This window comes from Lottia gigantea (genome assembly GCF_000327385.1).
Source record: "Lottia gigantea unplaced genomic scaffold LOTGIsca_94, whole genome shotgun sequence".
Lineage (NCBI taxonomy): Eukaryota > Metazoa > Mollusca > Gastropoda > Lottiidae > Lottia > Lottia gigantea.
In genome coordinates, this window is record NW_008711065.1 from 451,407 (window position 1) to 464,621 (window position 13,215).

At 37.1% G+C, this 13,215-nt stretch overlaps 1 protein-coding gene across 1 annotated transcript in view; it reads right to left on the reverse strand.

Moving 5' to 3' along the window:
* Nucleotides 1-12,166: 12,166 nt before the first annotated feature.
* Nucleotides 12,167-13,215, reverse strand: part of LOTGIDRAFT_134997 (hypothetical protein) — a gene marked incomplete at both ends in the record, with an annotated part of 31,534 nt that continues 30,485 nt past the window's right edge. The window contains one exon of the mRNA XM_009068801.1: nt 12,167-12,272. Coding sequence (XP_009067049.1) covers nt 12,167-12,272 — 106 coding nt within the window. The remainder of the gene's footprint in view (nt 12,273-13,215) is intronic.

The following is a 13,215-nucleotide window of genomic DNA, read 5'->3' on the forward strand; positions in this document are numbered from 1 at the left end:
TAAATTTATTCCCTGGTTCTACGGCTATCTTTGAAAATGTCAGAGTTTCGTGTTTGGTGAAGACTTGTCGTGAAAACACCCGGGAATTCTTTTCTTTAATGACGAGTGTCAAGTCTCTTGACAAGTTTTTACTTCAGCTTCTAAAAGAGATAAAACCGTAATGATAATTACAAGCAGGGTCACAACTAGCTGAAGGGCTTCTGTAGGTTGGAGCCTCTCCAGCGCAAAATATTTCTTTTACATAAATGTTCTCCTGCATTTGTTTCTGGGGATGGAGGCGTGAATTGAACCACTGTTTTATCAGATTATATAGCTCAATCCTGTTTCTGTTCAACCCCGGCATAGGTTGAGATAATAACTTCGGATTTTTCAACCTGATTTTCCCCTGTAAGTGATGTAGGTAAGAGGGGCTGAAGTGGAAAAAGCGTCTAGTCGTTCGGATGGGGCAATAAACCGAGGCCCCGTATGCTACAAGATGTGCACGTTAAAGATCCCTCGACAGTTGGAAATCGAAAAAGAGCAGGCTTATGCCGCTGTCCTGGCAAAATTTCGCTCAGTGCATCCTGCCCGACGTTGCCCGACTTCATTAGCCCACATGATGCAGAAAAGTAGGACGTAAAACTCCATTCATTTCATTTCATTTAAAGTCTGTATCTCTTGACAGTTTGTTTAAAGGGATACTGTGGTCTAGTTATTTATCAACTGATAATTGAAAACTGGTGCGAAAGGACATGGAAACTGAAATTCGTTGAGCAATTATTTTGTTGACTTCCTTAGAAAATATCTACAATTTATCCCGATTCTTGCATTTATTTTTAACTGGTAAAGCGAATAACTAGAGGATTTTAAAAAAGTTTTCACAATGGCCATTGGATTTCATTAGCAGCGTTTACGATAGGTGGCGCTCAGTTTTATTGCAGGAACCACAGACTTCTGCCTGAAAATTGGAATTATGTAAAATGATGCTACCGGTCTCCCCAAAACATACACAAAATTTAGAAAACCTCTATACAATAGATTTAAATACTTTTATTAGAAGACTGCATAGCTTTGAGAAAAAGAGTAAAGTAATATTGGATATCGAGTTGGAATGACATTATAAATCAACAAGTTGAAACTCTGCAAATCAATTTATTCTTTGTTTTCTGTGATTTATGGCACTGACAGGACTGGATCTCAAACAAATGTCAATTTGACTACTATGGTAAAGAACAAAAAGAAGATTGAAAGAATAACAAGTCTTTGTGTTGATTGTTGAATTACTTCCCCTTGTCAGGTTTAAATCACGAGATTGTGAAATCAAGTTGGAACTATGAGAGTTTATGTACGATGTGTTAAACAGGCTTAGTGTGATGTTTAATTGTAATTTATGGTTGCTAGTTTCTATCAGTACAATTTGTTGGTTTCTGTCGCTCATTGATCACTGACGGGTCGATTTTAAACCATCATTAACCCATTATGGACCAGATAATTTACTACAGGTCACACAGGGTTAATACTGTAGCACTATATCCACTTACTGTCAAATCAAAACACGATAAATATACCGAAATTCAATTCATGGTACGTTTTACTGTTAAAAAATGAATTTTTAATATTTTGTTTAATTGAAAATACCAAGTAATAATATCTCGCCTGGTTGAATCAGGTGTTTTATATTCTGATGATTATGCTCGCTGTATAAACAAACCATCAATTATCTTTAAATTAAGATTAAGTCAATGATTTTCCTTGGGGTGAGGTTAAAATTGTTGGACTGAACATTCGTCCGTAAATAACATCGTGTATCGACCTAGTGCTAAATTAAGGTCAAGATGTTTAGTAATGAATCAACTGGTAGACAGACATCCTGAAGAAAATCCCCAAAGTCAAACTCATCTCTAAAATTGTCTGAACACCAAGAAACAAGCTTCTCCATTTCCAAAATAAAATGCACATATGTTTGCGTCAGTACATCCAACATCTCCAATTTAAATTATCCATACAGACGGGTACCTGTTTAACATCTGCCTCCAGACATCACCAAGGTTAAGTGTCCTAACGGCACTAGTCTCCAGACATCTTTAAGGTTTAGTGGCCTAACGGCACCAGTCTTCAGACATCATCAAGGTTTAATGTTCTAACGGCACCAGTCTCTAGACATCACCAAGGTTTAATGTCCTAACGGCACCAGTCTCCAAACATCACCAAGGTTTAGTGTTCTAACGGCACCAGTCTCTAGACATCATCAAGATTTAGTGTCCTAACGGAATCAGTCTCCAGACATCACCAAGGTTTAGTGTTCTAACGGCACTAGTCTCCAGACATCACCAAGGTTTAGTGTCCTAACGGAATCAGTCTCCAGGCATCACCAAGGTTTAGTGTCCTAACGTAACCAGTCTCCAGACATCACCAAGATTTAGTGTCCTAACGGCACCAGTCTCCAGACATCATCAAGGTTTAGTGTCCTAACGGCACCAGTCTCCAGACATCATCAAGGTTTAGTGTCCTAACGGCACCAGTCTCCAGACATCATCAAGGTATAGTGTCCTAACGGAACCAGTCTTCAGACATCATCAAGATTTAGTGTCCTAACGGTACTAGTCTCCAGACATCATCCAGATTTAGTGTCCTAACGGCACCAGTCTCCAGACATCATCAAGGTTTAGTGTCCTAACGGCATCAGTCTCCAGACATCACCAAGGTTTAATGTTCTAACGGCACCAGTCTCCAGACATCACCAAGGTTTAGTGTCCTAACGGAATCAGTCTCCAGACATCACCAAGGTTTAGTGTCCTAACGGCACCAGTCTCCAGACATCACCAAGGTTTAGTGTCCTAACGGAAAACAGTCTCCAAACATCACCAAGGTTTAGTGTCCTAACGGCACCAGTCTCCAGACATCACCAAGGTTAAGTGTCCTAACGGCACCAGTCTCCAGACATCACCAAGGTATAGTGTCCTAACGTAACCAGTCTCCAGACATCATCAAGGTTTAGTGTCCTAACGTAACCAGTCTCCAGACATCATCAAGGTTTAGTGTCCTAACGTAACCAGTCTCCAGACATCATCAAGATTAAGTGTCCTAACGGCACCAGTCTCCAGACATCATCAAGGTTTAGTGTCCTAACGGCACTAGTCTCCAGACATCACCAAGGTTTAGTGTCCTAACGGCACTAGTCTCCAGATATCACCAAGGTATAGTGTCCTAACGGAACCAGTCTCCTAACATCATCAAGATTAAGTGTCCTAACGGAACCAGTCTCCAGACATCACCAAGGTTTAGTGTCCTAACGGCACCAGTCTCCAGACATCACCAAGGTTTAGTGTCCTAACGGAAAACAGTCTCCAGACATCACCAAGGTTTAGTGTCCTAACGGCACCAGTCTCCAGATATCATCAAGGTTTAGTGTCGTAACGGCACTAGTCTCCAGACATCATCAAGGTTTAGTGTTCTAACGGCACTAGTCTCCAGACATCACCAAGGTTTAGTGTCCTAACGGCACTAGTCTCCAGATATCATCAAGGTTTAGTGTCCTAATGGCACCAGTCTCCAGACATCACCAAGGTTTAGTGTCCTAACGGCACCAGTCTCCAGACATCACCAAGGTTTAGTGTCCTAACGGCACCAGTCTCCAGACATCACCAAGGTTTAGTGTCCTAACGGCACCAGTCTCCAGATATCATCAAGGTTTAGTGTCGTAACGGCACTAGTCTCCAGACATCATCAAGGTTTAGTGTTCTAACGGCACTAGTCTCCAGACATCACCAAGGTTTAGTGTCCTAACGGCACTAGTCTCCAGATATCATCAAGGTTTAGTGTCCTAATGGCACCAGTCTCCAGACATCACCAAGGTTTAGTGTCCTAACGGCACCAGTCTCCAGACATCACCAAGGTTTAGTGTCCTAACGGCACCAGTCTCCAGATATCATCAAGGTTTAGTGTCGTAACGGCACTAGTCTCCAGACATCATCAAGGTTTAGTGTTCTAACGGCACTAGTCTCCAGACATCACCAAGGTTTAGTGTCCTAACGGCACTAGTCTCCAGATATCATCAAGGTTTAGTGTCCTAATGGCACCAGTCTCCAGACATCACCAAGGTTTAGTGTCCTAACGGCACCAGTCTCCAGACATCACCAAGGTTTAGTGTCCTAACGGCACCAGTCTCCAGACATCACCAAGGTTTAGTGTCCTAACGGCACCAGTCTCCAGACATCATCAAGGTTAAGTGTCCTAACGGCACCAGTCTTCAGACATCACCAAGGTTTAGTGTCCCAACGGAACCAGTCTCCAGACATCACCAAGGTTTTAGTGTCCCAACGGAACCAGTCTCCAGACATCATCAAGGTTTAGTGTCCTAACGGAACCAGTCTCCAGACATCACCAAGGTTTAATGTTCTAACGGCACTAGTCTCCAGACATCACCAAGGTTTAGTGTCCTAATGTAACCAGTCTCCAGACATCATCAAGGTTTAGTGTCCTAACGGAACCAGTCTCCAGACATCACCAAGGTTTTAGTGTCCCAACGGAACCAGTCTCCAGACATCATCAAGGTTTAGTGTCCTAACGGAACCAGTCTCCGGACATCACCAAGGTTCAGTTTCCTAACGGTACTAGTCTCCAGACATCACCAAGGTTTAGTGTCCTAACGGCACTAGTCTCCAGACATCCTGAGAGTGTTCGGTATATCCCAAGTCAAATTGACCTGATCAAATCAGAAAGGAATAATTTTTTGTTTTCCATTTTTAATCAAATTTTGGACATTTTCCATTTTGTTTTCAGAATTTAATCAAATCGAGATGAGAAAATCGTCTGAGAAAGACATGTTCGACTTTCAATTTGTGTCACTTTTGGTTTATGATTTATCTATGAATGTGACCTATCTTTTTACGACGTCTGCGGTTTCGTTTAACCTGATTATAACTGATTATAACATTGTCTCTACTGGTGGACAACACCCTTCTGCTACAGACTGTGAACGTTAAAGATCCCTCGACAGTTGGAAATTGAAAAAGAGTAGAGTAACGCTGCTGTCCTGGCGAGATTCCCCGCATTGCAACCTGCATGGCGTCGCAAGTCTTCATTAGCCCACATGGTGCAGAAAAGTATGACGTAAAACTCCATTCATTTCATTTCTACTGGTGGACAAGATTGTCACCGAGATCATTCTGTAACCTATTAGTTATATGTCAAAGTCCAAAAACTTTTATGAATTTGAGCTCCATGATTATACGTAGTGCGTCGACATTGTGCCAAGAGACGATTATCTAATGCCTCTCTCAGGTCGTCTTCATTAACCCACTAGCTACAGAAGTAGGACGTAAAACTCTATCATTACATTTTCAATTTCCACTTAAAGCGAGTGCACAAAGGTCATGTCATATTGTTCAAGGATATATATTAGACCGGTTGTTGTTGAATATTGTCGAACCGTTATCTGGATTAAATAGAATTGTAAGCTAAATAATGGCAGAGAGGGTGATCTCGAGTATGCTTCTCGGTAAAAATGTCGGCATCAGACAAAATATAGATTCGTTGGTAAACTTTTAAACAGATCTCACAGTTCTTCAAAGGATTTCATTAAATTATTGTTAAAATTTAAAGTCGATGAAGAGGAGGTTAATCTTTTACGTGATCCAAATAAATAATCAACACATTTCAACCCTGTGATCTGCAACATCTTAAACACTGGCGGTGAACACATTAAGATTTTAAGTTCAAGGGAGGTAACTGGTGGTTGAAAATTGAATTATTTATAAGATTACAGTACATTTAACTATTGTCGATGATGAAAGGTAGCTCAATATGTTATTAAGACCTAGATATAAAATTAAAATAAAGAAAATCTGAGAGCTTATGATATATGATATCATTTAATATATCATGTGTATTTTAAGTAGGTCACGATACTTCAAGGGAGACAATTTAATAAATAAAAAATTAACAGAGGAAGCATGGGTATCGATTACCTAATTGAGATCGATTATACTAGGCAGAGTACCGATCATTAATTTATTTTAAATTTATATTTTCGTTTAATAGTTGTATATTCTCGTTTATTCTAGTTTATTGTGGGTATGTTATGTGTTATAGAAGTATATTCTAGTTTTGATCAGTTATTATAGTTTATTGTGGGTATGTTATGTGTTATAGAAGTATATTCTAGTTTTGATCAGTTATTATAGTTTATTGTGGGTATGTTATGTGTTATAGAAGTATATTCTAGTTTTGATCAGTTATTATAGTTTATTGTGGGTATGTTATGTGTTATAGAAGTATATTCTAGTTTTGATCAGTTATTATAGTTTATTGTGGGTATGTTATGTGCTGAAGGGAAACTATGTGGAAGAAATTACTACTTGTTAACAGGTACAGGGGAGGAAATATAACTTTTTCATTTTATCTTTTATGAAATTTGATAATCGATAATCGAAATTTCACATTCATAGCAACGATAATCGGTTTTATCTAGCCCTTCTTATAGTGCAGTGTTTTAAATACACAAACGGTCTACCGTAAGAGTCACGCTAGCGCTCTGTGATTCAGCTTTACGGACTCTGCCATGGATTACCAAATGATAAATACAGTGTAGAGATTGCATGCAGCATAGTAAATAGTGTAGTACAATCATTAAATAGAGAAACCACTGAGTTATTTTACCTTATCAATTAATCCAGGGTGTCTGGATTGCATTATCATTGGAAGACCCACTATCATAATTATGTAACTAATCTACAGAAGAATTAAGCCACAGCGAAATGGACACAGAACTAAATCTCGTGGCTCAGAAAAAACGATAACACTTTTCATTTCAGGAATTTTCATAATATTTTGACGTATTGAGAAAGTCATGTTTTAAAAAAATTACCTTCATATTTTGAAACACTTTGAAATGGCAGCATTTTTAATATTTCTTCACGAAATTTATCACTTTCATTTTTCTAGTTATTAATGGCATTATAGTCAATGGTGTGCATAAATAATTATACATGAACATAAATAGATAATGTATTTACTAATTAGAACTAATGATGATAATACATCAGGACATAGTTTTCTTTTTACAAAATCTTGAACGGAGCTCGCTGTGGATAAACAAAAACACAATCATAATCAAATTTCTTCTAGAAACAGGAATTGAAGGACAGAATTAGGGACTAATGGAATGAAATCCATCTTGAGGAAATCCTGTAGATTTATTCTGGCAAGGACTGAGCAGTTTATACTAAAAAAAGTGGTTAAATAGCCCATTTGTTTGAAGATGAAATTAAATTAAAGTAGAATTACAAAAATACTTTCTGCATTGACATTTTTGATAAGATATTTTACAGATGATGCCGGGGTTTAAAGTGTTTCAAACTATTAACTTATTTTTGTTGTGAATATCTCTATGTTTTATATAACTATAATTATGAGGTTAAAATTATATGACTGTAGTTTTGATACTTTATGAATAATCCTGAAATGAAAAGTGTTATGTTTTTTCTGGGCCACCCACTACTAGGGAAATAAGAGACACGATATTAGACATGGCATAATTTTAATTTGGCACGAGGAAATAAAATAATTACATTCAAATATATTTACAAATAAAACACAATACAATATGACTTGGTCTATCATCTCACGACTATACAGATAGTTCAGATTGAACTCTATCAGCTGGTAGAGTAAATATTTAGATAACTATACAGATAGTTCAGATTGGGCTCTATCAGCTGGTAAAGTACTATACAAACGAGCTTGACTAGAATGATGTATCAGCTGGTAAAGTAGAGGATCAGGCCTATGTCAATATACCCCTTTTCCCTAAAATCACATTAACCGATAAATGCGTTAAATTAGTCAATTTTTGTCACAAGGGTGCGATTTCTCAGATTAAAATTCCATAAAATATGACAAGAATTGATCATAAGATTTTGATAAATGGGGCCCATAAATTACATTTACCAATTAAATGCAAGATTCTAGGCACCTAAACTCAGAAACAAAATTTCAATTTATTTTGAAATTTTCCTGCTGCCTCTCAATTGGTCTTTAAATTGTCTGGAATATTAGTCTTTAATTCTTCCCTGTCTTATTTCTGCTTTTACTGGCTGAGAAATCTCGTCTACAGAAAAATTATAAAGGTATCTTTAAATGGATACTACCTCTTTGGATGACCAAAAAATTAAAAAATTTAAACTTGGCCATTAAGAGTACATGTATATATTTATCAGTGGACTTACTCTGGTGTATAGTTATGACACCAGGTATGTTCACTAATGATTATTTACTCTTATTGACCAAGTTTGAGACTAAAGTGGCCCTCACGCCATAGCGATCACCAGTAAAATATGGTTGCGAAAAAGAAATAGCTGTCATGAGTTTCAAGGTAAAGTTGTGAGCTAGGCTCGGGAATCATGGCCAGTTTCATTGACAACCATACGCAACTGGTAATAACTATGGTGTGAGGACACCTTTAAAAGTTTATATTCATTTTAAGAGGTAGTGTCCCTTACTGAAAAGTTGATAGGAAAAAGTCAAGATGACATACAACGTTTCGACCAGCCTAATCTTAATTCTTAATAATTTGACATTTCAAATAAAAACCATCAATTGAACAGAGAATAAATCAAATTAGACTAATCCCCAAAGGGGGGGAAATCCTTTTTATAGACTCAGACAGATTTACAAAGTCATTTAAAAATAAAATATGAGAAATGATGTAATCGGACCATTGATAATATGATATAAACTACATCTTCACAATGTCAAGCTGTTACGAACTTCGTACTTATACCTTGACTACAATAGCTACCTTTCTTGAATCACGGAATGCAGCAATTTGAATGGATTGTATGCTGGCGAAAACAGCCAATCAGGCCCTCGACAGAAATAATGTGAACATAATGGCTTATTTGTTTAGTCTTCGCCAGTTCTTCTATAGGAGAATATCTTCTATAACACCTGACACAACCTTTCTGTCAAGCGTTCTGGTTGGCTGTTTTCGCTAGCGTACAATCCAATCAAATCGCTACATTTACAAATTGCCATGATACAAGAAAGATGTTTATTGCAGTCGAGGTATAAAATGAATACGCTCTCATAGAAAAAGTTCATTAGCTGCTACTAATGTTTTGCCAAAATGTTGTTTGGGCTTCGGGTTTCGTTTTTTGGTTGTCGTTCTGATTGTTAGTATTTGGTTTATTTATGAACTTGGTATCAGCCTGACATTGTGAAGAAGATTAAACCTGTCTTCATTTTTATCCTCACCACCAGATTATAGATCTGAGCTGGGGATCAAATAACAAGATGTCATAGAGAAAGTAAACAATAGTCAATGTTATAATAAACTGCATAAAAACATTGGACTAACAAATTTCACAGATTTCTAGATTCCAGTTGTTCTCCCTTAAAACAATTCTGAACAAAAAAACACCTTAATCCTAAAATTATAAAACTACTATAACGTCTAAACTATCTACAGTCGTTAATGCCTAGGTCACACGGATTGGACGCCGGGTTAGCTACGGACACGATCTGGCATCATTCGTGGCGATCTGTATTGGTCATTGGCTTTTTGTATTAAAACATGTCATACCATAACAATCTGTATCATTCATGTCACCAAATGGCTCCTTTCTACATTATCCTTGAACAGATTCGATAAAATCCATAGTCACACCGTTAATCCATAGCGGAAGTGGCGAGGTGATTCATGAATGTGTGACCTAAGCATCAGACAAAAATTGCTATTTTACAAAGAGACATAACTAGTATACATACATAGATTGTCTTAAAACCATTAACAATACAGTAACTAAAACATCATCAACATCAATCTATCAACAATAATAACCTGTCTGATTACAATATACATCTGGATGTTTCCTCTCCTTTCGTTAGAGTGACTCCATTCGCCAACTTTGATCTGACAAAGTTGTTCTATCTATGTTCTAGATCATTTAAAATTCAACCAATCAATTGCTCTATTCATTAGTGAGAAGATATTTAAAGGGACATGTTCGATATGTTGGGGGTTGAATAGTCTTCAGAAGTACCAGAAATTAACGAAATTCGCACAATTCCTTCAAAAATACCTCAGACTAGGAATTTCATTTTCTTTTTCTATAGATGTGTTTGCTTTTTATGACAAAAGTCTCAAGAAAAGACGAATCGTCTTTTTAACTTTCAAACGCAGATATTTCTGGACACACATGGATTCGAAAGCTCAAATTATGACGGTGAACACTATTACTGATTGGCTTAGCTAAAAATAAATTTTGTTATTGAGAGTAAGGTACGCTTGGTCAAATGAATGGCGATCCTATCCCTTTAATACATTCTTTTTTAACCAATGACAGCTATTGTATAATTTTAAAAAATTGATAAAAGAAACCTGTTAGATCATGGATGGCAAGTGAAATACCTGCACAAACAAAGGTAGCATTCATCTTAATATCATTGAACAATAATTAAAGACTTGTCGAAAGAATAACCGATATATGCGGAACGCAGTTTATCCTTCATCACATCAAAATAATTTATATAATAATAGTCCAGACAGAGTATTTGACAAGTTATAACCTATTTCATTTGTAATACAAAAATATCAGTGGCGACGCGTAGGGGAACAAAAAAGGCCCGGGGAGGGGGGGGGGGGGATGTATGGGGGGTCTACGTTTTAGACCCAAAGTATGTGTCCGAATGCACCAAACCCATTCAAGTTTTTTGAAAGTCCTTTCAGACGCTCCATGACAGGTTGGTGACTGATGCCTCCACAGAGTTGTCGCATTTTGAATTCAGCCACTGAGTCAGTCTACCCCCTGTTTGTACCCCCAGTATCGGGAGGATGGCGCCACCACCAGAAAATATAATTATATATTCAGCAGTGTCATTATAATAAATAATAACTCATCTGGGGACAATTCTAAACATATTGTTAGTGTTTATAGTATTAAGTCTGTTGGTATAAATTAAACTTCAAACACAATCAAAGATCATCATTGAATAAACAAATAGTGGCAGTGGAATCGCTCAGTCGATAGCAAGTTGGATTGTCTTCTACTAGGAGGTTAGGTGCTGTGGGTTCGAATCCTCCTCAAGGTGTGCCGGTTCTTCCGAGAGCCGGTCCAGTCTCGGCTCTCACCCCTAATACCAAAAAGAAAGTGACAGACTGTGTTTATGAATTGTCCCTAGATGGGCATAAATACCTTTCAGGAACTAAAAATAAATGAATACTGTTTTGGTAAAAAATAATACCATCTCCATATAACTGATAGTTAAAATACTAACACAATAAAATCAACAACATACCCTCTATAATATAACAGTCAAGTATTAAACAGACCCCAAGATAAAGAGGGTAAGTGGTGGAGAACCCCCAAACTCATCAGAACCCATAGGTTAGAGGGAAGGGGCCCCCACCCAACTATTTACAGTTTTAGAATAATAAACAACATCTAAGGGACTATTGACACAAAGATCAATAAATGAAATAAACTTGGTCGTGATCTAACCAATAACAATATTGATGAACACATCTAAACTAACAATATTCTTAAAAGTAAGATTAACCAGTGACAGTAGACTAGGTTATGTAGTCTGTGGATGTCTTTATGACCAGTCTTTAACAAGACTATTGAATCTCACGTTGGGATCATTCCTATCTGGTTTTAGGAGGATACAAAAGTATACGACGTATCTGTCATCAATATACAATAATACACCAATACATCTGTACAATGCTTAAGTAGGATTTTTTGCACGATTGACAGAAGTCTACCCATCATCACTGTAAGCATGCATAGCTTAAAATTTGCTACCTGCAAAGTCAACAGGTAAGTTCCCATCTGCAACCGCGAAACGTGAATGAATATTGCTCTATTTGGCAGTATTTAGGTCGGACAATATTCTTATCCAACAGTAAGGTATTACTAACTTAAATGCAATAACATTGCAGTGCCACTAATATGGTGGATGGATGGTATATCTTATAGCAAGGGCAATAACTCAGTGATATCTTGTAGAGTTGTGACCTTGTCACCAAGCATGATATATTTCAACTATATTACAAGGGCAATAAGTGACTGACTAGATATGAAGATTTTATTGCGAACAAGGGCAATAACTCAGTAAGTAGTTATTATCTTGTAACTTCAGCATGGTATTTTACGAACAAGGGCAATAACTCAGTCACTAGTTATTATCTTGTAACTTCAGCATGATATTTTACGAATGTTATAGCTGACAGTTCCTTACAGAATTCTTCCAGTACAATGATGGCTTCCAACTGGCCCTGGTCTTCATGTCTACATAATACAAAATAAAATTACAGATTATAACATCAACAAGAGAAGGGCTTCTAAGATCGCATAGACCAGGTTCGGTATACAGTGCTGGATAATCGATACAGTAAAACAGATCACTATTGTAGCAATAATCCCGAACCGTACACTGTACCTGGTCTATTCGAGACTTTACTCTATAAACATAATACATAATAATATAGATATAGATTAGAATATTTATTAACAAGGCAAGGGACAACCAGTTTACTTCTACAAATAGATTTCTATGGTAACGTGCATATTTCCTAATCTCAATATTAACACATACTATTAGTATTTATCATACAATATACAATAAAATATAATCAAAATGCTAAACAATATGCTAGAATAGCAGGCAATGCATGCAGAGTGTTTAAAGTTAGCTTCTATACCTATTATATAAAAACAATGTATTACATGTGAGGTTTATTATCTTATATAATCTATTTGAGAGAATGGACCAGGTAAATTTTACATGTGAAATACTACAAGCTTTATCTAATGTAATCAACGAGGCATCAAGCTCAGTATCTGGAGTTTGGTTTGAAATTATCATCAAGATATTCAGCTCTTATAGCTGACCAAGCATGGGCGCAGATCGCAACCTGTGTCCACAGGTTCCCAACACTTTGTGTGGCCAATATGATTATCAAGATGCAAATTAAAATAGGTGATGTAGAATTTATTCTCGAATGCGCATAGAAGGGGTTTTCGGAGATCAAATTTTCTGGCTACCTTGATCCCCGCCAAAGAACCTACACCACTCACAAGCGAACGCCTTCGCCCGCAGCTCCTTGGACTCTGGTCCCCATAAGTCCATAACTTTCATAAATGGATCTATGACCAGCACACATTTAGAAAACCCTATTTATTTAGTTTCAGTTTGTCATACTTTCCAATATTACTTTTGATGAGAAAACAA